The following is a 26,836-nucleotide window of genomic DNA, read 5'->3' as shown; positions in this document are numbered from 1 at the left end:
GGCACGGCTCAGCCCCTCCGTTTTTTATCGAAAAAAACACTTGAGGGAAGAGATACGAAGACGAGCCGACCCTGGACCGGACCCCTGCTACGTGTGGGGGCTCGAGGAAGTTGGACTCGCAAGGAGACCGAACGCACGGTCGCAGAATGACAGACCCCCGTAGGGGTCGAAATCAGGAAAGACCTTTTTCGACCCACCAAATCTCAAGTCTATACCCCGAGAGGCCCGATCACGACGAAAGGGAATCGCCGTCCCCAGGACACGGCCATGGGCGATAAGAAAAGGCCAAGGCCCTCAGAGTCCTCCCGTTCGGAAAAGCCTCCGAAGGAGTATTCTACTTCTCCGCAGGCTCAGGGGCTACTCTCAGGGACAAATACTAGAGTACCCGAAGAGGATGAGTTAACTGTCATCAACATTGATTCACCGAGCAGTCAAGGTGACCTACAGCTCCAACCGACCCCTAGGTGCGCAGCTCTGCCTCGCCCGACCCCGAGGCCGTGATCTCCGCCTCGCCCGACCTCCGGGGGCAGGCTCCGCCTCGTCCGACCCCGAGACCACGATCTCCGCCTCACTCGACCCTTGGGTTTATGCTCCGCCTTGCCCGACCCTAAGACCGCCGTCTCTGCTCTGCCAGCCAGACCCCTTGGGTGCAGGCTCCATCTCACCCGACGGGACCCATACGCCGCCACCACTCCAGGTCCAAGTGTATGGGCCTGGGTCAAAACTCTGACACCAAAGAAGAGACCGACACGCCTCAATGTAGCCCGCGGCCACTACGGGCCATACCTGAGGATTCACATCAAGAACAGAACAGCGTCGGCGTACTGGTGCTGTTCTGCCTAACCCTCGTACGAACACTGACAAGCGCGTCAGTTCACCACGACGTCCGCTAGGACGGAGTGGAGCGCCATGACCGGCGGATGATGCCTGCGCATGGCACCAGTGACAGACAGGACCGCGGCATGGAGCCGTCCCTATTGACATCTACAGGGTCAGCAGGACCCGCATGAAGGAAAAGGATCCGGCGATCGTAGAGGTCTTTCTCTCTCTCGTTCTTCTCCTTTTCCTCCGCTATAACCTGTGATTTCCCTTAGCCTATAAAAAAGAAAGCAGGACGTCTCATGAAGAGGATCCCGAACCGATCGACCCATCAAGATACGATATAGATCCGCACAAGAGCACGATACGAACGCACAGCCGAGCAGCGATCGAGCTCTCAGCACCCACTCACTCCTTTCACCAGAGACTTGGGACCCTTTTCCTCTCTCGCTCGTTTGTAACCCCTACTACAAACTCTCAGTGCTAGTAACACGAGCAGCAGCGACGAACTGGACGTAGGAATTTCTGCCCGAACCAGTATAAACCTCATGTCCTCTAAACACACTATCCAAGCCAGACGCGCAATACTAAAAAATTTACTCGTCGGTCATAGCTCAAAACACCGATACCACTTTTAAGGGCTCGCAACATGGATCTGGCCACTTTTCTTAGCAGCACCACTATCTCAAAGTAGTAGTACACCACAAACTGAGGTACCGCTGTCATGGAGGAGAACTGTGAGCTACACGAGTTTGCGATTGAATGTATCAGTTCTCACCAATTTTTTCCCATAGACGGTGCTGTGATCATTGCCTTCTTCCCTGGAGGTGTCTTCAAGGGGTGTTTCCGCAGGCCTATTCTTGCCGTTAGTAGTTAGTATACTCTGCAAAAAAGAACCAATATCAGGATATCATAGAAAGGCGAAAAAAAGGTTACAAAGCTCAAACCTTTGGAGAGTCTTCATCCTCATCTTCATTTGAACTCCCAGTCTCTCACTATCATCCTAATCACTAGAATTTTGAGCATCAGCCATGTTACGCAAACGAATAATCTGGTCAGAATACCCGTGATATCTAGTTGTAACGCCCCAGCCCGAGAAAACGGCTAAGATCCACTCTACACGTTGAATGGATCACGCCTGCTAATTAACTCTCTTGCGCTTTCGTCCTCGGTTCGCACAAAAAGTTCAAACCGGAGCTCTTAGCTTTCCAAGACTGAGACCTTTAAGCTGGTTCGGTTGCCTCCCTGGTTCCGGTGTGTACTAAATTTCTCGAGCTACAGTGATCCGCGATGCTACAGTGCCTCACATCACCCCTAGCGCTACAGTGCTCGGTATTCAGCCCAGCCTACCATCAGACTGGCCTAGCTTTTGGTTCATTGGCGGGGTCTCATATACACCTACCTTTGAGGACTTAACGTCCTCGTCGAGGGCCGAACCAACCTACCCAAATGGGACAAATGTCCAGGATCGACTCTCTTGGTCCACGTACATATTCTCAGCTCCCCGGCCCAAGTGCCATGCTCTCACAGGAGCCATGCGCAACCTGTCCGAGCTCCCAAGCCATATGTCCGTGAAACCGCGAGAGTTGGCTCTGAATACCATTTGTAACGCCCCAGCCCGGAAAAACGGCTAAGATCCACTCTACACGTTGAATGGACCACGCCTGCTAATTAACTCTCTTACGCTTTCGTTCTCGCTTCGCGCAAAAGGTTCGAACCGGAGTTATTAGCTTCCCAAGACCGAGACCTTTAAGCTGGTTCGGTTGCCTCCCTGGTTCCGGTGTGTACTAAATTTTCCGAGCTACAGTGATCCTTGATGCTACAGTGACTCTCGTCACCCCTATCGCTACGGTGCTCGGTATTCAGCCCAGCCCACCATCAGACCGGCCCAGCTTTTGGCCCGTTGGTGGGGTCTCACACTAGTGCTGGTAGAACTGCATCGGTGACTACTTTGGCTGTCCGCTCAATTTGTTTACTGATATCATAATAAATAATCTCAGTCATGATTCATCACTCATACCAACCTAAGCATCACCCAATTCACCCTCTTGTGAATCAACAGTCTTCATCACTTTCATCATCTTCAGTGCCACCAACATCAGCTTTATGTTTATCAGGATCCTTTGCTTCCTCCAAGCTAGTCGTTGGTTTATAGGACTGTCTTTGCTTTTGTCATCTGAACATAAACAATGTTAAGCGACTGCTTCAAGGATCCAAATGGGAGCTCATATTAACTAATTTAGCAGATTCTGACACATAGACAATGAGGATAGTGGATACATAGCACCATGAACTAAACATAAAACATGTACATATATGAATCAGTCATAACTTAGAGAGAAGCAATGCAATCTTACCTCTTAAACAAAATTGTTATGTAGAACAAGGATATACCATCTCCATTAGGGAATAATGGAATAGCCAGTGGAACCTCCTCGTCAGATTCATCATGTAAAACACCAATCGCCATGCTACTTATGCGATACATTAAGGATGTCCAATAATGAAAGAACAAGAGCACTACCTTCTTCGGTACTAGTGTCATGGTCAGACGTGATAAACGACTGGGCAAGCAGTTAAGGAACCAGCTTCACCCAGTAAAAATAACAAAAACCTTTCACCAATGCAAACGAAAAATCGCACAAAGGTCATCTACGAACCTACGGGATGATGAACAGATTGATCAAACCTCTCACCCTTTCTACATTGGATCCAGCATCTCCGATTACCAGCACAAACTAGCAAACAACGAGACACAATACAAGGAGGTTGATGCACCCCTAATATCCACTAGAGCAGGCGCGATCGGAGAAAAGGAACAAAAGGGAAGATCACGGCGTGCGAAACGAACCCCAGTGCTGTTCCGCATGTCTCGACGAGGAAGAAAGCACGCCACGGAGTCCCCGGCGCCGGCGGCCGGCGGCTTCTCTCCACCGCGCTGCTTCTCAAGTGCTTTTGGGACGGCTGTGACTGTGAGGGACTGAGTGGGCCCGGCAAGGATGGGAAGAGAGCAAGCTCCTGGCGGGAATGCGAATTCTCGTTTTTTTTTTATCCTGCGAATTCTCGTTTCGCCCAGTGGGCTCGCAGCGTTTTATGAGTAGTGCGAGAATTCAGTTTCGTTTTATGAGTAGTGCGAGAATTCAGTTTTGCGAGCAGCTATTGGGCCTGTTCGCTTGTGAATTATGGAGAAATCTGGATGGTTTGAAGGAATGCTGGAGGAATTTGTGAGAGAAAAATACTGTTCCGGATGAAAAAATAAACGGATGGTCTAAGGGCACGCGAACGAGACCATTGTCTTTTTTTTTTTTTTGGAAACGAAATATTGTTTGTTTTCATATCTGGCGTTACTCTGTTACTGGTGGACACAACGAAATAGAGATGAATATTCGTTTGCGCAATGAGAAAGAACCACAGAATCGACCATGCATCATTCGCGAAAAGGAAAAGCTGAAGAAAACCAACACATTGGCGACCAAATTCCAACGCCCTAGTATAGCGTGGACCATTCTTCAAAGTACCAAAACGTAGCATTCAGTACTCCAACGAGAGAAGCAACTTCTTTATACGCAGCCTAGGCCTTGTTTAGATCACCTTCAAATTCAAATTTTTTCACTCTCTCTCTATCACATCAATTTTTAGACACATGTATGGAGCATTAAATGTAGGTAAAAAAATAACTAATTGCACAGTTTGGTTCTAAATCACGAGACGAATCTTTTGAGCCTAGTTAGTCCATGATCGGACAAAGTTTGTCAAATACAAACGAAACGTACTACAGTGTCCAGATTGCAAAAATTTGCAATCTAAACAAGGCCCTAGCATAAAAATCCAGAAACCTGATTTGACATCCACCACTACCAGAGAGAGCTGACCAAGTCCAAATTACACAAGCCAGGCTTCTCCAGGGGAAAAAAAACTTTAGCTCATGTGAGGACTACGCTTATGCTTCTTCACCTTGCAATGAGTTTTCAGAGCTATGTAGGAATTGAAACTCCTGGATATGAAGAAAAGCTCGTGTGTAAGTATATATTACAACACCTGCATGAAAAGAACGATACCATATGACAAAATCAGGTGGAGACAGGTTCGAATAAAAGGGCCGAGAACTTACCTGCTGCACGAGTTGCAGGCATATCCAGTAGGTTGCTTAGGCTTCTCAACGATTGAAGGCGTCTTCTTCACCAGCTTGGATGGATAAGGGGTGGCGACATGGACATAGCCACTTCTCATACCAGTACCACTGCCTGCATGAAAGTTGATCAGAAGGTGAGATTTAAGTGGCATGGGAAGGAACAACAATTAGACAAGTTAACAAGTAACACTTCTCATCAGTGTTCTTGCCCTTAGATGGTGTTGTCATCTTGGCCTTTTTCTCTGGAGGTGTCTTCAAGGTTTTTTCTGCTGGCCTATTCTTATCCTTAGCACTCTGCATATGTCAAAATGGATTAAAGATACAGTTCTTTCAGGATATCATAAAAATAATGAGCAATGACAACACTAAAGGTTAGCTCGAACATTCTCACACCTTTGAGGAGTCTTCATCATCATCTTCATTTGAACTCTCACTAGCATCCTCATCACTGAAATCCTGAACGGCAATCATATCATGCAAAAGAGAGAGAGAGAGAGAGAGACATCAGAATACATGTTATTCCAGTGTTTGTAAAAATGTAGTACGCTGCAGAAAGGAGTATACTAAATAGGCAAATAAGTTAATTATCTACTTTTCTAATGCAAGGTAGAAGTGCATGTATTATTTTATTTGGAAATAAATCCAAAAACTATGAGTAAGGACAAAACAAAACAAAAAAGATAGCACAAAATATAGGTAATCACATCGATTTTAAATGACTACTTAAAGGGCGTACCCAGAGAGCTCTCGCTCTGTGCGGGTCTGGGGAAGGGTGTCAGTGGCAAGCCTTACCCTCGCCTGTGCAATGTGAGGAGACCACGACTCGAACCCGGGACCTTCTGGTTAGGCGGTAAGACTCTACCGTTGACCAGGGGCAAAATCGCGTTGACTTGTGAACAGTTAAGGGCAAAATCACAAAGTTAGAAAAACGAGGGCAAAATCACAATTGCACATCAAAGTAGGGGCAAGAACACAAGAGCCCCACAAAAATTGGATGGTTGGATGGCGGGGAGGGGGGGGGGGGGGCACAGCCCACTATGGCCCCCTACATAGCTCCATTAGTGCTTAGAGCCATGGAAGATGGAATTCATCACTTCCATTTAGTGTGTACAATAACAGAGCCAATTTTAGTCATGAACAAGGTATAAGTTCCTTGATCAACCATTAGGTTTACTATTCAGTAATCGAATAACAGATCCACAAACAGTACTAGTTTAATAAATACAGGGAAAACATAGAATCATACACATAAGAAATTTAGCCAAATGCATGATGACCCCTAGCTAAGCCTCTTTCAGAGTTTCAGTAATAATTTATAGTGCCTAGCGCTTGGTTGTTCACTGAATTCATGTACCATTATGTCAACAGACATTATAGAAGGACGAGAGCAACAACAAAAATATTCAGAAAATAGTAGCTGTTTAACAAACCTCATCATCACTAGTTTCACCCTCTTCTGAATCAACATAGTCTTCATCACTGTCATCATCATCAGAGGCACCAACATCAGTTTGCAATTTCCCAGGGTCCATTGTCTCCTCCAAGGTAGATGACTGAATAGCAGTAGGCCCTGGCGGTGCAGCAATGATAAACAAGTGTAAACAATGTTAAACAAGTGTATGATTTGATCCACTTGGCAGCTCAAATAAGCCATTTTAGTAGTTTCATGAACAAATACAAGAAGAATAATCGCAGTGTAAACCAAAAATATATATGAATCACGCAAATTGAATCAGTCATCATATACTCGAAAGAAGCAAATCAGTTTTAACCCTGAAACAACAATTGTTATGTACAACAAAGTATATACCATCTGCATTTGGGTATAGTGGAACAGCCAATAGAATCTCCTCATCAGATTCATTGTTTGAAACATCATTTTTTATGAAGATTATGTTAAGTGGGTAGATTTTTTTTTGAAACATCATTTTTTTATGAAATTGTGTTAAGCGGGCAGAAAAGGTATCAGAGATCTCTATACAACACGAACAAAAGCAGCATTTACCTTGTTCGCTAGAAGTGTCAGATGTGGATAAAGACAGGACAAGCAGTTAAGGAACACAATTTCATACTTGAGCTTCTCTGTAAGCATAGAAGAAACAAAAAAGGATATTTTATCTCGAGATTGCTGAAGTTGTTGCCAATAACAGAGATGCTTCTGGTTTTTGAGCTGTGTAGTAACTCAAACTCCTCCTCCAAATACAAATCAGTTTTATGGTGAGGGTACTTGTCATCTGAAAGTGTGGCGATAAAAAATTCTCTGCCATCAACTTTCATAAAGATCCTCACATCCTCATTCCCCTTGCCAGCCTGTAGTGCTATCTGTTGTGTATTACAGTTCCAACAGCCAAACAGTAAATAAATAGGATCTACCCTCAAATAAACCAAAAGGAAAGCGCAATCATTACAAAAACTTGTAAAACTGACCTGTGAAATATGACAAAAGAAGTCCCCTGGGTCACACTTCACAGTTTCTCCAGGTCTGACTACCACTCCTGGAACTAGTAGTACGTTTTTTAACAAAAAAAAAGGATAAGACTTTAGCATCCATAGTTACATATGGAGGCCACAATTTACAAGAAACATGGTATTAAGAATATTTATCCACACAAAACAAGACCACTGGCAGTGCAGTGCCCATATCCATGTATAACATAAAACATTAAAGCTTGAAAGCAAAAGAAACAAACTAATGATAAATCAAGGTTGAAAAGTACAGGCATTAAAGCAATTGCAGATTCAGGTTTACACAAGCACCATTATATTATGGCACCACAAGATCGTTCCTCGAAACCTTATGTTTATAATTTAAGCTGGTCACCCTCAAAATTGTCAGCTTATCACTAGCACAACAACTAAACTAATCATCCAACCCTATGTTCATCAAACTATGGTTCAATCACACCAATGCCGGAACTTTACTGAAGAAGCAAGGAAGGCGCAACACACATTCACTGTAGTGTAGCCCACAGATAAGTTGTATTAAGACTCGCGCAGGAGATACCAAATATAACGAAAAGGGTTATGAAAACCCTCACCCCACTAAACAATCGCATAAAGGATCACCAGGGGACCCTGCATCGATCAATGGCATAAAGGATCACCAGGGAACCCTGCATCGATCAAGAACCCTAAGCAGTAAGGAGTACGTCGGGATTGGACTGCTTGAATAGGTCACGTTACGTTTAGTGCATTGCATCCAACATGTCCTACTAAAAAACAGAGTAATAACAATGCGACGCACTTCCAATAAGAAAAACACGATCGCAAGCAAGCATCATTTACAAAGACCAGAGCATAATAACAAAAGGGAAACAGCGATCCGCACCATTTCGAACCCCATGGCCTGCAAACGGGGGCAAGGCGACCCAATTCCCGGACAGCGCTTTCTCCGCTCCTCTCCGCCGCGCTGCTTCTGGAAGAGGAGGGTTTTGTGGCTTGTGGGGGGCGCAGTGAGCCGAATCGAAGTGGCGATGCGGAGTGGAAATGGAAAGAAAGAGGGGGGCGAGACGTCCGTGTGGACCTTTGGGCCATGGTGGGCTAGATCTTCCGGTTCGGCTTGGAGCGGAAAAGGGAGCCCAGTATAGTGAGCTCACATGGGCTGTGTACATGAGCTCTTCATTGGCATACGAATGCCGAATGCGTCACGTACATACAGAGAAACAAAAACCTTTGCATCCCAGACCAAAGAACACAGCCTTAACTGAGAACCGAGCGTAGCTCCGGTGGCAAGGCCCGGTGGTTGGGACCTTGTCGGCCGGGTTTGAGCCCTGTAGCTGCGAATTTCTGATCTCTCACCGGGGTTTGCCCCTTAATAAATTCCGTTGCCTCTCGCGCGTGGAGCCACAAAGGGAATACGACGCGTCCGTCGCCTACGGTGCCATGGTTGGAACCGATGATCTCACAAAAGACACGATCTAGTGATCTGGGATGTAGTTGTAGGTTTGTTTGTGTATGCGTGGTGTGAGTATGGTGTGTGTAGGGTTGATATGTGTCTATACATGAACAGATGCCACAGCTGTATCCAGACGAGAGGCGTCAGAAAAAAAAACACAGCCTTAACTGTCAAGCAAGACCGCAAAGAAAAACGGCATCAAAACATCAGAAAAAGCAGTACGATTTCCATGAATCATGGCAATCCCCATGGCCGTCGACAGAAAGCGCTTTTTGCAGTACATGCTTGCAGCCATTTTTCAGTTTCAAGCAGAGTGCTCAGATGGAGCAAGGTTTTCGGCGGTGGCAAGGAAACTCTCTTGCCAAGCCAACGCAAAATTCCTGGCTACAGCCTACACGGTGGTGCTGCTAGTAGTATAACTAAGCAGCTCAGATGGAGCGTGGCTAAGTTGCTTGCCCTGGTTACAAATCAAACGATTCCTTGCTTGCCCCTCTTTCCCTCCAAAATTCTCGCTCCCGCCCATTTCTTCCTCCTCTGCTTCGTCTTCTTGTAAGTGCCAACTGCCAACTGCATCCTCGCTCACTTGGAACACCACTCCTTGATTCCTTTCCATTCCGTCACTCCCTTCTTGCATAGTGCTGGTACTTCTCCGTTTGCTTGCTTCTGCTCTTGCCCAGCTATAGCCATGAGCAAACAGCCGGTGACACCGCAGGCGGGCGGCGGCGACGGCGAGCCGTCCATCGGTGCTCGCGGAGCCGATGCGGCGCCGCCTCATCCGGGGACCGGCCGCATTCGCTTTGCAACAGTGCAGAGCGACGGTGCCGGGGACACTGCCCGGCCCCAGGTGCGCACAGAGCGCCCCGTGCCGACCTACAAGCCTGTGTCACAGAGGAGACAAGAGCCGGCGGCCGATGAGCAGACACAGGTGTACGGGACAGTACCGGCGCGGAGGCGTCCGGGAGGAACCGCCGGCGTCAACACCAACGCGGCGCTGGGGTAGCCGTGCCGGGCTGGGAGGAGCTGCACCACCGCAGGCGGCAAGACACTCCGCAGCAGCGGGAGGGGCGCTGCCACCGCGGGGCAGCATCCCCAGCCCCGGAACAGCTGCATCGCCGACCGGTGACGTCCCCGACTCGTCGGGAGGAGCACCGGCACCGCAACTACCACGGCGCGGTGGACTCAAGCCCAATAAGACCATCGAGCGCGTCAGCACGCTGGAGCCGATGCCGGGTGCGAGTGGGAGTCCAGCGCCGACGCCGCAAGCGCATGGTGTGCCTCAGCAGCCGGAAGGGGAGCATGCCTATGTGCCGCCGAAGCAGTCGCCGTCCGGGACGAAGAACCGGGCGATGCTATTGACGGATAGGAGGAGGAAGGAGAAGAACGGGAGGAAGCCACTGGCGTTCTGCTTCACCTTGTGCTGCATCCTGTTCTGGCTTCTGGTGGTCTGCATCGGCCTCGCCATCCTGGTGGTGTACCTCCTGTACCACCCCAAGGCGCCCCGGCTCCACGTGAGCACAGCCACCCTCAACACCGGGTACATCGACGAGCTCCCGCCTTCGCACCTGGGCAAGGCGCTCAACTCCGACCTCTACGTGCTGGCGGCCATCTACAACCCAAACACCAAGGTCGACGTCGTCCTGCGCTACATGCAGCTGGACCTCTACTTCCAGGGGAGGCTGATCGGGACGCAGGCGGTGTGGCCGCCGCTGTACCAGAAGCCCGGCGACTCCGCCCTCCGGAGCGTGCACATGGTGGTCAGCGATGTGGTGATAACGCAGGAGGACGCCGAGGTGTGGAAGAACGTCACCACTGGCGGCGGCCTCGTGGAGATGCACCTCCAAGGCAAGTTCTACGTCCAGCTCAACTTCGGCCGCTGGCTCCCGTTCAGGTACACGGTCAGGCCGATTTGCGCGCTCTGGCTCGACCTGCCGCCGGCGGGCGCCCTCCGCAGGGCGCGCTGTTCGAATCGCTAGGGCATTTTCAGGTACATGCGCGAAGCAACCGATCAGTTATGTGACGAAAAAATAATAATGCTTCGCGCGTGCTCCTAACACTACATAGAGTTATTATTAGAACAGCTCTCGTGTATTTTGGTTTCTACAGTAGCTATTTTTTGATTGAAAACACATTTGGGAATTGGGATTCTTGCAGTTTTATTTTTTTAAAAAAAATCAAATGGAATCAGAGATCGAGCCAGTGACATATGTGTCCAGAAATCAAGCCAGGCAACAGCTTGAACGGTTGGATCTAATGAGCTATGAACAAGTGAATCCACACTACTGATCGTGTGTTGTCGACTTGTTGGTTGTCTATGCCTGCAGTGCAGAGAAGATGCTTTGTTAAGTGAAGCGCGTCAGAGAGATGCCCAGCAATAGATTGCGTCATTGCCTCTCCATTTGCCAAACTGAGAGATACCTCCCTTGTCCCTCCAGAAACGCACATCTCCGGTACTACACAACCGGCGTATTCGCTGGTTGGTTTTTGGGTTGGTTTGGACTGGCTAGTGCTGGTTTGTTGTGAGAGAAAAATACTATTGACTGGTTGAATAAGCCTGACTGAAACCAACAAGCGAACAGGGTGAACCTTGCAATCTTAGCCTTGACCGACAACCATGATGTACCATCCCATTGGTAAGAACCAAGAAATCAGCAGGTCCGAAAGCAGTTCCTAAGACATAACGTCAGGTGAAGTTTGTTAGGTTGATCTCCACCAAGTTGGCCCAACGGCCAATTGGACCTTTGATTCGCGCCCTGATCGGGGGCGCCCAGCCGTTCTCCTGGCTTGATGGGCCCCAATCGCGCAGTACTATAAAGAGGAAGGTGGGGGTCGAGGCGCAAGGTACGAGGTTGACCGCAACCGTCAACGCCCCACCGACGACCTAACCCTAGACCGATCTCGAGGGTGTGCTATGAGCGATGAAAAGTGCCATCGTAGTTGCCACCGCCACTGACCGTGCCTCCACATCGCTGCTTCCTCTACTTCGAGCATCGCTGTGGCACCATGGCCACGACATCGGTCCGGCGAGGTACATCACCAAATCTCCCATCAAAGTCGAGTTTTACCCACTGATCTACACCTAGATGGTCCTAGAAATCTATCAATGGTATCAGAGCCGTGTTTCTAGTACATAGATCTAGACAGGGGTAGAAAGGTGAAAAGAAATCAAGAAGGAGATGAATCAGATTGAACCCCAACCCTAACCCTACCCCTAACCCTAATCTTAACCCTAGATGGATGGACGAAGAAAGGGGAGGACCTAATCGGTTCCTCGCCGCCATCGCTACCGCCGCGCTCATCGCCATGCGCGTGAGCCCCGGCCGAGGCCACCGTCACAGGACCGCTCGACGGACGGTGCGCTCACCCACTAGGGAGCACGCGCTCTGGCGAGGGGACCCGTGGCGGCGCCGCCCTTCTTCTCCCGCATCTGCTGCTTTGAGGGCTGACAAAGGAGAAATGGATCTAGGGTTTAGGGAAGAGCGCGTGTGGGGGCGCAAAGAGCACCATCGCGGCGCCGCGCGCGGCAACGGACCGCACGGGTGCACCGGCGAAGGGCGCCACGGCGGCGCCATCACTCTTCTCTCCGGCCACCGTGTCTTGGGTGAGAAGGGGGAGAGCAAGCCGACTGGCTGTGGCGAAGAGAGAGGAGGCGAGGGATGAAATGAGGTTAGGGTTTCGGGAGCGCGGCCGTGGATGTCCGTTTTTATTCCGAGCGAAACCCGTGGACGACCGTCAATCTCCATCCAACAATCGATAGAACTCGGACCGGATTTGGCCCGGGCGGGTGTGGAGAATCCCGGCCCAGGCCCAGGTTGTGGCCTAGGAGCGGGGATGGCACGGCGCGCGTGGCTGAATGGGCTACGGACTATTTCATCAGGCCAGGCCAAATGAACAGTAAAGAGTGAGTTTTTGTTTTATTATTTTTAGAAGCAAATTTTGATGATTTTTGTCAAATTTAAATCTCTGTCAAAATTTGAACCAACAGGATAATTTTTTCAGAGAGTAAATAAGTACAGTAAAATGCTTCTGAAAAGTAGATAAAGAATTTTCTCATGTTTCCGCTACAAAGTTTAATGTTGATTATCTTCTAATTAAATTCGAACCAACGGGAGAATTTAATTCAAAGAGCAGTTATATTTAGTAAATTATGATTATGTTTATCTTCTAATTAAATTGGAACCAACTAATTAAATTGGAACCAACGAGAAAATTTAAATTAGAGGAGTAGTCCATTTTGTTTATGTTAAATTATGGTATTATTATTTTCTGACCAACGTTGATGATAACAATATTATAATAAATTTAAGTTTGAAGTTTAAATCTCTGATAAATTTTACACCAACTGTGGTTAATTTTTTAGAGAGTAGATAAGGACCAAGAAATGCTCCTGAACTAAAAGAATATATTTTATTATCAAGTTTTCGCTGCAATGATGTTGATTATCTTCTAATTAAATTCGAACCAATGGGAGAATTTAATTTTGAAGAGTAGTTATATGTATTTCAAGTTGATTTATGAGTTTTATGCATTAATTCTATTTTTTGCCCAACGGTGATGTAGAATTGATGCAGAAGCATCTTGTAAGTTTTATTTTTTAACCGACGAGATCACTCGGCTGCATGCCAACGGGCTACAATGCTGGGGTATGTGAATGAAAAGGCTTGAGTTCAAGCCCGTTCAGGACAACTTTTTGTTAGTTTACTAATTTTCTGACTTAAATTAAAATCAACGGGAAGATTTAATTGGAAAATAAAGTATAAGTGAATATAGATGTTTCACCACCGATAGCCTGCCATGGGGGTCCCAGGGCAGTTTGTTTAGGTTTCAGCGTATGCAGAACTCGACGGTAAATGCAAGAGATAGTTCGATTTATCCTAGGTTCAGGCCCTCGACCGTGATCGAGTAATAGCCCTACGTCCAGTTCGGTGTTTAGCCTTTGCGTTGGATTGATTGTAAAGTGTTGTGTTGTGTTATATGTCTCCCCTTCTAAGGAGCCCTGCCCTCCTTTATATAGTCAGAAGGCCAGAGTCCTAGTCGGTTTACAATGTAGAGTCCTAGTAGGATTACAGGGTAGTATTACTACTAGGATTACATGGGAGAAATCCTAATCAAACTAGATCTCCTCTCTTCCTTGCGGTGTATCCTGTGGGCCCCGCATCGACAAGCCCCAAGCACTTCATGGTTGAACTCCGGAAGCCTTGTCTTGTTCCTCCAGGTCTTGCCGAGCAGGAACAAGTGTCGCTCGAGTGCTTTCTTGAGTGAAACCAGTGTAGCGCTTCTTAGGGATCTTCGAGTGGTGTGTGCTTTTTTAAGAAAAAAGTACTGCCATCTGGGTGTGTCCCCCGAGCCTTTTGCTATTTAGAACAAGGAGCTAGAGGGTCTTGTCTTGAAATTGTTCTGATTCTTCGTCGAAGGGCTCCCGAGCATATACCTGGGTTCTTTATCAAAAAGAACTCGGATATAGATCGGTTCGGGTTCTTTTTGTCGTGAGGCCTTGAAGTGGTCTGTCTTGAAGAAGTCTTCTTGGTGACGTGTGCTTTTTCGAAGAAAAAAGTGCACTCACTGAGTGTAGCCCCCGAGCCTCTTGCTATTTGGAACAAAAAGTTGAGGATCTTGAATCTTATGTTGTTTGAAAATTGCTGTCTTGAAGAAGTCTTCTGAGTGATGTGCGCTTTTTTCGAAAAAGTGCACTCACTAAGTGTAGACCCCGAGCCTCTTGCTATTTAGAACAAAGAGTTGGAGGGTCCTGAATCTGAGTTGTTCAAAGAACTGAAAACCTCTCCTGTTGCAGCCCCCGAGCATATATCCGGGTTCTTTTATTCAGAAAGAACTCGGATGCAGGGTCTTGGCATATTCTCTGGTAGTCCGCTGTTGTCAAATATAGTTGTATAGTGGTGGTTGAGTGTAAACGCTGTTTGTTCATTAGTTGTACAGTGTTGGTATATTTTTCCGAATATGGTTGTTCTTAAGTACTGTTCCTTCACGCCTGAGTCCTCTTTCATTGAATTCTGTCTTTTCACTGTGTCCTTTGTTAGGTTTGTTCCGTTGGTGCTCCCGGTCCATGTGCACCGCTTCTTTGGTCTATAAATACCGTCCTAGTTTGCTGTTTTGATTCATTAAGCATTTTGTTGCGTGGTCTCAAATCTCCGTAGTCATGAATATGATAGTTTTTGAAGTAGAGCAGCTCCCGAGCATATTTTGTAGTTCTTGTATATCTTGAATGTATCAGAAATGTTCTTGCCCAGGTCCGGGTTCTTGCTCCTGGAGGTCCCTTTGTCCAAGATTGCGGAGGAAGCCGAGAGTCAAGAATATTTGGATGTCGTTGAAAAGGTGGAGCCTGAGGTCGAAGATTTAGCCAGGAGGATTGTGGATAATCTTAATATTGATATTTCTTCTCCTGATGACGATGCTTGATGTAATTGACCTTTGTACGCCAGCCTCTATGATAGGATATTATACTTCTTTTTGAATGAAGATTCTTTATTTTTCATTGATGTCTTCTTTGCATGGATGTCTTCACCTTGTTTATTCTTCAAATGAGTTGTCCAAGTGATTAGAATTTTTTCTGAGTAGTCATTTCTTGGGCGTGGCGCGCATCCGCAGTTTAGAGTGATCGTGTTCTTTCATCCTGTTGTAGGACAATTCCTTGATAGGTCAAGCGTTTGTATGGCTTTTATCTGAGCCTTGACTTGTCGAGTGCTTATTTGGCTTTTATCTACTGCCGTGTAAACAACTCGTGGTATGAAGATCGTTGTCTTGTCATAGTCCCTTGATTTGTCGTGTGTTTGTCTGGCTTTCATCTATGCCATGTAAACAACTCGGGGTATATAGATCGTTGGCTTAACAAAGTTTCTTAATTTGTCGATTGCTTGTCTGGCTTTCATCTGCGCCATGTAAACAACTCGGGGTATGTAGATCTTTGCCTTTTTGTTCTTGTCAGTATTGAAAAGACTTAGGACCGGCGATCTCAAGCATCTTCAGATTCTTTGCTTTTGTCTGGTGAGCTCAAGCATGTTTTCAGCTTTTTGCTTAACTCGGGGTGTGGCCAGCATCTGGCTCTTTCCCTGGTTGTGAAAACAACTCATGATCAGTTCGGGTGTTAGCTTATCAGCTACCCTCATTAGCGGGCTCAAGCATCTTTTTAGCTCTTTTGCTCTCGACCGGTAGGCTCAGGCATAATTTTAGCCATTTTGCTCTTTGGTTCGGGTGTTAGCTTATCAGCTACCCTCATCGGCAGGGCTCAAGCATCTTTTCAGCTTTTTTGCTCTCGACCGGTAGGCTCAGGCATAATTTTAGCCATTTTGCTTTTTGGTTCGGGTGTTAGCTTATTAGCTACCCTCATCGGCGGGCTCAAACATCTTTTGAGCTCTTTTGCTCTCTGCCAGTATGCTCAGGCATAATTTCAGCCATTTTACTTTTTGGTTCGGGTGTTAGCTTATTAGCTACCCTCATCGGCGGGCTCAAGCATCTTTTTAGCTCTTTTGCTCTCGGCCGGTATGCTCAGGCATAATTTTAGACATTTTGTTTTTTGGTTCGGGTGTTAGCTTATTAGCTACCCCATCTGTAGGCTCAAGCATCTTTTTAGCTCTTTTGCTCTCAGCCTGGTATGCTCAGGCATAATTTCAGCCATTTTACTTTTTGGATCGGGTGTTAGCTTATTAGCTACCCTCATCGGCGGGCTCAAGCATCTTTTCAGCTCTTTTGCTCTCAGTCGGTATGCTCAGGCATAATTTCAGCCATTTTACTTTTTGGTTCAGGTGTTAGCTTATTAGCTACCCTCATCGGCGGGCTCAAGCATCTTTTCAGCTCTTTTGCTCTCAGCCGGTATGCTCAGGCATAATTTTAGCCATTTTGCCTTTTGGATCGGGTGTTAGCTTATTAGCTACCCTCATCGGTGGGCTCAAGCATATTTTCAGTTCTTTTGCTCTTAGCCGGTATGCTCAGGCATAATTTCAGCCATTTTGCTTTTTGGTTCGGGTGTTAGCTTATTAGCTACCCTCATCGGCGGGCTCAAGCATCTTTTTAGCTCTTTTGCTCTCGGCTGGTCTGTTTGGTGAAAACAACTCGGGAAAAGTCATAATAAGACATATGTTGTCGAGGAACACCATCTTTATTGATCATGAATGTTGATCTCTTGTGGCTTGTATATATATTCTCCCTTGAGTTATTTTCATGCGTAGAATCTTCTTAGTTGGCTGATGTGCCATGTATTGTTGACTTCTTTTCCATCTTCAGTTATCAACTTGTATGCGCCAGCTGTCGATGTTTCAATGATTTTGCTTGTCTAGGGTTGTCTCGGTTGTTTCTATCCAGGAAACCTTTCTCATGTCTTCTCCTCTAGCAGTAATCATCTTTTCTACTGTGCATCTGAATTCTTTATTGTTTCTCGAATTTTCTTTGAAGAAGTCCTGAAATTGCCACCTAGCCAAGATTCTGTGAGAGAAAGCTTCGATTACTTCTCGTTCGATGATGTCATGTATTTGAGCACGTAGTTCGCCAAATCATCGATAGTAATCTCTGAGACTTTCGCTCCCTTTCTACTTGAGTCCTTTTAATTCTGCGTGGGTGATGGGGTGCGTAATGATACCCATGAAATTTTCATAGAAAACTCTTTACAAGTCCTCCCAATTTCTGATTGACCCTAGATTTAATTTGTCAAACCATTGGAGAGGGCATGGTTTCTAGGGCCATGGGAAAGAACAAGGTCTTGATGTCATCGTCTCCTCCGGCTAGTTCAATCAACTACGAGTAACTCCTAAGCCACTGCCTTGGTTCGGTCTTGTCATTATATTTAGAGTGGTTAGACGGCTTGAACTTGTGAGGTAGTCGTATTGAAGCAAGTCTGTTTGCAAAACAGGGGAATCTATCGTGCGTTCCGGCTTCTTTGTATTCTGATTCAGCACCTCCTTCCTACCAACTGTCGTTTTGGTGAGAGTAGTTCTGCAGGGATGTCTGAATGGGTGCTTCGCTTCTGATCTTCCTTGGTTGTTCGACTTGGTAGTTTTGACTACGGTCCCTTCTGCTTTTCCTATTATGACTTCCACCTGGTTCAAGTCTCTCGAAAGCGGACTTCCTTGGATTTTGATCTTCCTTCCTATGAGATGTTGATCTGGCAGGTAGTCTTTAGCGGGTCCTTCCGTCGTGCATCCTTAGGGCTGCTGACTGGAGGAGGTCCTGGAGCTGTTCCTGTTTTTCACTAGGAAGTGATGTCGCTCCGAGTTCTTCTAGTGCTTCTCGAATCCTATTGTAGGGTGTATTCGCCGCACGTCTTTCTTCGACTTCTTGTTCTGATTTTCTTCTATCGTACTCAGCTAGATCTGACTCATATTTGATCTAGGCTTCCTTGCGCTGTCTAGCAGTGGCGTTGGCGTCCTTGTTTCAATTTGTTTCTTCTTTCTCTGGCTTGCTTCTGATTCTCGGTCTCACCATCAGTGCCCCTGGATAAAGGATGATATGTTGGACTTAGATTCATCCCATGACCTGAATGTCAGGTGCTTCTAGGGAGACCAATGGTGATTGAGGACGTCGAACCATGAATACTTCTCAGTGCATGAATTGTTCTGTTATCGGCGCCGGTTTCCACACTGTCAGAGTTGTTGATGATTTTAGTAGAGGCTTCAAGGTCGTAGATCGAGTCTCCTTCTTAGTAGGGTAGAATTGTTGTCGTTGTCATGCCGACTAGTTGGGTACCGTTGTCCTCAAGAACAAAACCTGGCCAGTGGACGATGTAGTCTTGAGATGTTATAGTTAGTACGAGACCTTCCTGAGCTCCTTTTAGTGGCATTCTAAGCCCCGGATCGAGGGATCCTTCGGGCCGTGCATGATAAGATTTTGTCATGTTATGGAGTCCAAACAGAAAAGGTTCTGACTTCTTGAAAGAACTCTGAGTATACTCTGAGTTGTATTCTTGATAGGCCGAGGCCGCATTCTGGAGCCCCACCGGAAAAGAACTTGGTTTCTCGAAAGAACTCGGGTAAGACTCCTACCTCGGATGCGGAGCCTGAGTTTGAGTCGGATGCGCAAAGCCACAAAATCTGAGTAGGATTGGATATCCCGAGCTACGCGAATCTTCTGATGAGTTGATGTGTTGTAGTCGCTTGCCTCGCAGATCCATGATCCAAAGATGAAGGCTGATCCCGTCGAGAAGATCATATTGTCGAGGTCCATCGAGCTCTCAGATGTAGTTTCGCCGAAAGCCCCTACCTGGCACGCTAGCTGTCGATGTTTCACCACCGATAGCCTACCACTAGGGGTCTCAAGGGCAGTTTGTTCGGGTTTCAGCGTATGCAGAACTCGACTGGTAAACTGCAAGAGACAGTCGATTTATCCTGGTTCGGGCCCTCGGTCGTGATAAAGTAATAGCCCTACGTACAGTTCGGCGTTTAGCCTTTGCATTGGATTGATTGTAAAGTGTTGTGTTGTGTTATCTGTTGAAAGCTCTAGTTTGGTTTTGGTGAATTGATGAAACCCCAAGTGCTAACCTAGTTTATCAAGTGATCATGAGATAGGTAGCACACTTCAAGTGGAGAAGCTAATGAAGATCATAACATGACAATGGTGATGGCATGGCAATGATCAAGGGCTTAAACTTGAAAAGAAGAAAGAGAAAAACAAAAAGCTCAAGGCAAAGGTATAATGTGTAGGAGCTATTTTATTTTGGTGATCAAGACACTTAGAGAGTGTGATCACATTTAGATTTGATAGCCGTACTATTAAGAGGAGTGAAACTCATGTCGGAATACGGTTATCAAAGTGTCACTAGATGCTCTAACTCATTGCATATGCATTTAGGATCTAGTGGAGTGCTAACACCCTTGAAAATGTTTGTGAAAACATGCTAACACATGTGCACATGGTGATACACTTGGTGGTTGGCACATTTGAGCAAGGGTGAAGAAGACAGAGGAGATGCCAGCGTCGGTCAAGTGACTGGACACTGTCTGTCTGCGTCCGGTCGCACTGACTTGGTGGTACAGTGGCTAGGGTTTACCACCGGACGCTGGGCTATGTCCGGTCGAGGTGGACCGAACGTGTCCGGTCGAGGAGAAACGGATTTTGACCCTTACTATACTCGACCGGACGCTGGGGCTTCAGTGTCCGGTCAGTTTTATCGGATCGTCCAGTCGGCTTCGTAGCCGCTAAAATCTGACGAACAGCGTTTGAAGCTGGTGACGCGTGGCGTCCATCAGTGGACCGGACACTGAGTCCTAGGGTCCGGTCAAGTGGACCGGAGCGTCCGGTCAGAGCGCAGTGTGCCTAGTGAAGGGGTATAATGGCTCTATTTCGTGGGGGCTTCTATTTAAGCCCCACGGCCGGCTATGGCTCATATCTTTGGCCATTTTCTTTGACATAGCAACCTTGTGAGCCTAGCTAAAGTCCTCCCACTCATCTCCATCATTGATTCATCATCATAGTGTGTTTGCATCTAGATGCACTTGGTGTTCGTGTTTCGCTGCGGGTTTCGCTTGTTACTCTTGGTGGTTGCTGCCACCTAGATGGCTTGGAGCAGCGAGGATCATTGAGCGGAGGGTGGTAATTATCTCCGGCTCTGATCATGGTGATTGTGAGGGGTTCTTGACCTTTCCTCGGCGGAGCGCCAAAAGGTACTCTAGTGGATTGCTCGTGGCTTGTGTGATCCTCATCTTGTGTTGGTTGTGCGGCACCCTATTGAGGGTTTGGCGTGTGAAGCCAATTAGCGCATGAACCTCCAAGTGAGTGAATCTCCACAATGAGGAGTAGCTTGCCGGCAAGTAAGTGAACCTCGGTAAAAATCTTTGTGTTCATCCTTTGATTCCGAGGTGGTTGGTCTTCATTGTTATTCATCCTTGTGATTGATTGGTTCACTCCTCGACACAGCGGTATAACTATCTTGATCACTCTCTTTATATTACCGCAAACTAGTTGTCAAGCTCTTTAGTGTAACTAGTTGTGAGAGCTTGTTTGCTTGGTTGGTGTGGCTCTTTAGTTAGTCTTTGAGAGCACACTAACATAGGGTAGTGTATTTGCTATTGTGTGGATAAATACTATCTAAACTAGAATTGTGATAGGTGGCTTGCATTTTGAGTAGGCTAGCGCAACACTTGCTTCGCCTCATAATTGTCTAACCTTTTATTAAGTGTTGTTGTAGAAATTTTTATTAGGCTATTCACCCCCCCCCCCTCTAGCCATTAGGACCTTTTATCTGTCTCCCCTTCTAAGGAGCCCTGTCCTCCTTTATATAGTCAGGAGGCTAGAGTCCAAGTCAGTTTACAATGTAGAGTCCTAGTAGGATTACAGGGTAGTATTACTACTAGGATTACATAGGAGGAATCCTAATCAAACTAGATCTCCTCTCTTCCTTGTGGTGTATCCCGTGGGTCCAGCATCGACAGTGAATGCTTTAATCATCATGACTAAATTTTTTGTTATGGTAATTTGTATATAGATTTATCCCGCATGGGGAGAAGTTTAGCATAGTACTTATGCTAGTCATCCTGTATGGTGGGAGAAGTTTTGTGATGACTCATATGTTTTTGTATCCCGCATAGCGGGAGAAGTTTGGGTAGCTCTTATGCTATCCTAATATTGACCATGGCGCAATAGAAATGCACCATCATGGTCAATACTAATCAAAGGACAAGAAAAAGATGCAAGCGTGACTTGCAAAAGTACAATTAATAAAAGACATCGTCGAGTTCTTGAAGTGGAATGAAGAAAGTGTACTCCTATACAGATCAAGAAATAACTTTGTGTCGGTGCGAAATATGATCGGCAAGTAAATATTTGTAGTTTTGCTGTGCGCTGTGATCGGATGTGGCCTAGCACGCGATGACACATGATTTATACTGATTCAGGCAACGTGCCCTACATCCAGTTTCAGTCGGTCGATGATTTTATTCCTGAGCCTAGGTGCTCGAAGTTTGTTGTGGGGTTATAAACGAGTAAGGAATGAGAAGGGGGGTGTTAGAGGCCCGGTCGGACTCTGATTTGAGTGGAATAGAGTGACAGATGCTCAAACAGTGCGTTAAGTATTGGAGCGTATGCTCTGTGTGTCCAAGCTTATCCGCTGTTGAGAGCGTGTAGACTGTGTCCTTTTAGAAGAGAGCGCATACCCTTTTATAGATGAAGGGTATGCCCTTACAAGTCAAAGACTGGAAAGAGAGAGAGTGTGTGTACGAGTGCTACCTAGTCTTGTCGCCCACGTCGTCGGGTACGGCGTGCCATCGCCCGCCATACTGTTTACACCATCCATCGCCCACCTTACTATTCATGACCTGCTGTACCTGGCAGGCTGCAAAGTGTTTGCCTGGGATGGCAAAAGACGGCGCCAATAATACTGTTTGTGCTCTAACGCGTCTGGCAGGCTGTATAGTGTCTGTCTGACATGGACTAATGCACCGTCCTATAGGTGCGCAAGGCATGGTAGGGTAGGGTCTTCGGTATTGCAGGTTGAATTGAGCACCTTACCTTATCTGTTCCGCCTGCTCCTCGGGACCACACCGAGCAGGCGTCCTAGTCGGTCGTTCCCAGTCGGCCCCGACCGTGTCGGTCGGGAAAGAGAGGCGAGCAAAGATCCAGCATATCCTCGATTAGAGGAACAGGGTCAAAGTCAGACTGCGGTCCCACCATGGCCAGGCCTTCTGGTCGGGGCTCCGACCAGGTCTCCTCAGGCTGAGGGTGCCGGTCGGGGACCGAATCATGGTCTCGGCCTATCATTATGTACCTAGGCTAGCCTAGACGCGCGCTATCGCTGCGCCGCTGGCTAGGCCAAGTATTGTAGGGAAGCGGGTCCATTGGGGACCCTGGGTTTATGAACCCAACTGGAGCCCCTGAGCCCCTTTTAGGGCTTCTGTGAAGCCTGAAGGGGCTATTGAGTTGCTGCTTTTGAGGGCGCACAGGAGTACGATGCTATAAGATCTCTCATAAGGAGAGAGCATCATACGTCTCAAACGGGCCCCTGTCCCTGGATTCTGGATCAGAGGACGGAGAGAGGGAGAGCATTGTAGCGGGAGAACAAGGATCTTGGCTCCCTTGTTCCGCTTCATGCTCCAAGGTGCGGAGCAGTCCCAGGGCTATTCACACACGCTTTGCGTGTTATTGTAAAAGCCTGGGGCTTGTGTTTTTAGCTTAATGAATGCTTGTATTTGCTTTGTAATTCTTGTGCCCATTGCGCCATGGATGTAGGTTGTTTATTGGAACTTCATTGTTTTCCCCCTTGGTTTGTTGTACCGCGTAGGGTAACCAAGTAGGATTTAGGCACCTAGCCTCCATGGGGAGGACTGGCGAACGCCGTAGAGGCACGCTGGGGGGGTGTTGGCACCTAGCCCCTAATGAGGGGACTAGCAAAGGCCACGAAGGCATGCCGAGTAGACATAGGTGCCCAGCCCCCAAAGGGGGGAACCCATTGGTAGTCTATCTTCTGTGAGCGCACCCGGTGGGTGTAGCCCCCGAGCCTGTAGCCGACTAGTGAGTCGGTCCGAGGCTGAGCACCTTAGTAGTCGTTCCTAGGGCCATAGACTCCTATGTTCCTATCGGTCGGGGTGTTCACCCGTGTTCGTCCCGCCCACGACCCAAGCCCCGTTAGGCTCGATAGGGGTCAGTCGAGTTTCATGCGTCACCCCATTCATAGTATCCACAACCAGAGGGGTTGAGCTAACATTGCTTGCCTCGATGGCTCAAGTGACGCGCTCGGTGAGCTCACTAACGGGCATGTCCGAGTGGAATCTAGGTCCTTCGTTCGTAATGGGGTCGGCATAGCCCTCATGTGGCATTCCACTGCTCCTTAACTCGCCTCCCAGCAGATGCCCGAGCTATTCCAGAGATCAGACTCAGTGGCCCACTGGCCTCCCTTCGATGAAGATTCTGTATGCATGGCTCGAGGTCAGGATCGAATGAGAAGGACGAGATGACCCTGTCCTGCTTCTGAGCGGATCAAACGAGGGCTGCTAAGGCTCATATGCGTTTTCTCCCCTGGCTCTGTTTGACGTGAGGTGGCCTCGAGCCCTTTGCTGGCTGACCTTTGAACCCCGATCGGTCGCCGCTCATATCGAATGAGACGACTACCGCTTCGTGACGTGACGCAAAGCGTTGTGATGCAACAATTGCATATGCAATGCTTGGATGTATGGGATGAATGTATGGATGAATATATGACTGAATGTATGAATGCATGCATGAGAATGGATGAATGAATGCTCATGCACTGGAAAAGTAAAACAGGGGTTGGTAAAGTTACCTCGATGGCTAGAGTGACGGGTTCAGGGAGCTCCTATCGGATATGTCCGAGTGGAATCTGGGTCCGTCGTTCATGACGGAGTCAGGACAACCCGCATAGGGGCATCCCACCGCTCCGTACCCGTTTCTCGGCAAGCCGCCCAAGTCGTCCGATCAGCTAGGGTGACTGGCTGGATTCTCCACGATGGAGATTCCATTGGTGGGCCCCTCCAAACCTTTCCTGGGAAGGTGGAGGGTCGTTTGCCTGTGGCTATGCCTCATTTCCCGTGCCTAGGTTGCGACAGTGGTGGGCCCCGCCTAGGCCACATCCCGCTAGCCAGGACGACATTTCATCAGGCAGGCGCGTCCCGTCAGCCAGGCCACGTCCCGCCACACGTCCTTTCGCATTAAATAGGGGGGAGGAGAGGGTTTTTTCTCCCATCTCTTCGTCTTTACTTCACCACCGCTGCTTCCTCTTCCTTCTTTTTGCTAAGCACCTTTGTGCACTGTGGGGGTTTCTAGGATAAAGGAGAGTAGAGTGAGGGAGAGGAAAAACTTATAGATCCGTTTGTAGATCCATGGCACGATGTCGAACTAGAGACCTTCCAACGTGGATGAGAAGGTGCTAGCCGCCTTCGCCGAGAAGGGGCTGCTCCCATCGAAGAAGTGGCATATTGGAAGGGCTCCTGCACCCAGGGGAGGTTGTTCCGCAACCCCTAGGCCGACGAGGTCATCTCCTTCCTTGCCTTCCACGAGCGTGAGATTGGGTACCCCACGCACTGGTTCCTACGTGGGCTCCTCAATGAGTGGGGCCTAGGAGTTCCAACACCTCAACCTGAATGGGGTGCTACACATCACCGGCTTCGTCACCGTCTGTGAGGCCTTCCTCGAAGATGGAGCCGCATGTGGACCTCTTCTAGCGGATCTTCAGCGGGCAGGCCCTGTCCGACAGGGAAACCGCCCAGAATCACTCCGATCGGTGGGTTCGCCCTGTAGAAGTGGCCTAAGCCGTCGGTCCCCTGCCCGGCATACTCCCCCAGTGACTCCAACCAGGGATGGCACGGCGAGTGGTTCTACATTAGGAACCAGCGGAGGCGCCATTCCCGACGTTCATCGGGGAGAGGGCGGAGAGGAGGGAAAGCTGGTCGTGGGGTTCTGATCTTGCTCTTACCAGGGCGAAGCTCAAGGAGGCTTTAGAGAGGGTTGAGCTCGTCCATCAGGCCATGACCATCGACCTGCCCCAGTGTTGTGGAGGTAAGTTTTCTATGTTTATGGTGTTGTCTTTTGATTTCATCCATCAGGCCGTGACTGGTCGTCTCAAAACGCCTGCTTCTTGTCGCACAGGACTTGGAGACGATGTCGATCTGCAACTCTTGGTTTCTCTAGGAGGAGCATGGTCGGATGGAGCAGGAAGTGGTGGCATTATGGAGGGTCGATGAGCTTAGGCGCAAGCTAGGAATCCGCTCGTCGTGAGTCCCAAGATCGATCGACAGAGGCGACGGGAGCCCGAGAAAGCGGAGCGGGGCATGGTCGAGCGAGTGACTGCAGCCGAGCAAAAGCTTCACGCGGCGTAGGCCCACTTGGCGAGGACCTGAGGCGGCGCTTTGGAGTCCTTGGAGGCTCTGGAGGTGGAGCGGAAGGCCTGGTCAGACGCTAAGCAAGGGGTGGTCGTGCTTCGGGGGACAGATGCTCAGGGCAAAGGAGTCGAATGCTCGACTACTGGAGAGGGTGACCAAGCAAGAGGAAGGGCTTACCATTGTCGAAAGCACCCGCCTCGGTACGTAGTTGTCCTGCCATCGGTTGATGTCTTGAATTTTTCTTTTCCTTGCTCCTAAATCTGTCGTCCCTTTCCAGAACTGGGTGGAAAGGTCAGCTCTCTAGAGTAGGAGCTGGAGGCGGCCAGAGTGACGGCAGGTCGGAGCGTGGAGGTGCTGGCCCGGTCCCTAGAGGAGCGAAGCGTTCTCAACGGAGAGCTCGACCAACTCCGCAACATCGCGCAGGAGGTGGTCGGCAAGGTGTTTGGGTCAGGCCCTAGCGCTGGCACGCCCGCCGTCTAGCTGGCGGAGGTCCCGAATGAGGTTCGGGCGCTCATCTCCGATGACATGTTCTACGAGACCTTAGGGGTGCTGATGTCAGTGGCGACCCACTACCCTGACCTGGACTTCACGACTACCTGCAGAGGATATGCCAGCGGGTGGAGCACGGACGAGATCTAGGAGCTGGGGGAAAGCTTGGCGCCACACGCATAGGTGGTCGCCGAGCAGGTCACCACGCGGTGGGTGATGGAGGCTCGTCACTCGACGATGGCCGTAGGTGCACGCCAGGAAGACATCGTCCAGCCTATCGTGGCGGAGGTCGGGTCGGAGGCGAGCGTCGTCCTACTTGCAACCTAACCGAATGTCGTTCCGACTGTAGCCGAAGCCGAGCGTCGTCGTCCCGACCACAGCCGAGCTGCCTTCATCTTCGCTAGCCAGCACCAGTCCACCAATATGACCGGATGTCGATAGAATATCATCGGCAGTTCTCCGAGGGGTATCCCATGAAGGTAGATTGATCAGCAGAGAAGCAGTGAGATCAAGAACAAGAAGGCAACAGAAACACACGAGTTATATAGGTTTATGCCTGTCAGTATGACGTAATACCCTACTCCTATGGTCCGTTGTTTTGTATTAGCTATCGTATGATATTGCGTGAGTTTGGAGGGGGTCCCTGCCCACCTTATATAGTCCGGGGAGTAGGGTTACAAGTCGGTTAGATCTGAGAGATAACCAAAAAGTAATAACTGATTACAGGAATCTTGG

General features: G+C 48.3%; 1 protein-coding gene and 1 pseudogene across 1 annotated transcript; one reads left to right on the top strand and one right to left on the bottom strand.

The window, feature by feature from the left end:
* Nucleotides 1-4,481: 4,481 nt before the first annotated feature.
* LOC136461255 (histone deacetylase HDT3-like) lies at nt 4,482-8,562 on the bottom strand. The gene is made up of 9 exons (XM_066460625.1): nt 8,280-8,562; nt 7,379-7,452; nt 7,065-7,273; nt 6,957-6,979; nt 6,382-6,521; nt 5,345-5,407; nt 5,161-5,245; nt 4,931-5,063; nt 4,482-4,813 (listed from the first exon to the last, which is right to left on the bottom strand). Exons 1-9 carry the CDS (start codon nt 8,560-8,562, stop codon nt 4,738-4,740), a joined length of 1,086 nt encoding a protein of 361 aa, XP_066316722.1. The 3' UTR covers nt 4,482-4,737.
* Nucleotides 8,563-9,531: 969 nt separating this feature from the next.
* On the top strand, nt 9,532-10,856 carry LOC136459655 (uncharacterized; annotated as a pseudogene).
* Nucleotides 10,857-26,836: the final 15,980 nt, after the last annotated feature.

This window comes from Miscanthus floridulus, chromosome 6 (genome assembly GCF_019320115.1).
Source record: "Miscanthus floridulus cultivar M001 chromosome 6, ASM1932011v1, whole genome shotgun sequence".
In the NCBI taxonomy this organism is placed as follows: domain Eukaryota; kingdom Viridiplantae; phylum Streptophyta; class Magnoliopsida; order Poales; family Poaceae; genus Miscanthus; species Miscanthus floridulus.
This window is presented reverse-complemented; position numbering and strand designations above follow the sequence as displayed.

What these genes read in the sequence shown, in the direction of transcription:
- LOC136461255 (XM_066460625.1), bottom strand. Translation starts at nt 8,562, where the DNA reads ATGTACACAGCCCATGTGAGCTCACTATACTGGGCTCCCTTTTCCGCT. An exon ending in GTGAAACTAGTGATGATGAG is followed by an intron (nt 5,408 to 6,381) that starts GTTTGTTAAACA and finishes ATTGCCGTTCAG; the next exon opens with GATTTCAGTGATGAGGATGC. An exon ending in ATGATGAAGACTCCTCAAAG is followed by an intron (nt 5,246 to 5,344) that starts GTGTGAGAATGT and finishes TGACATATGCAG; the next exon opens with AGTGCTAAGGATAAGAATAG.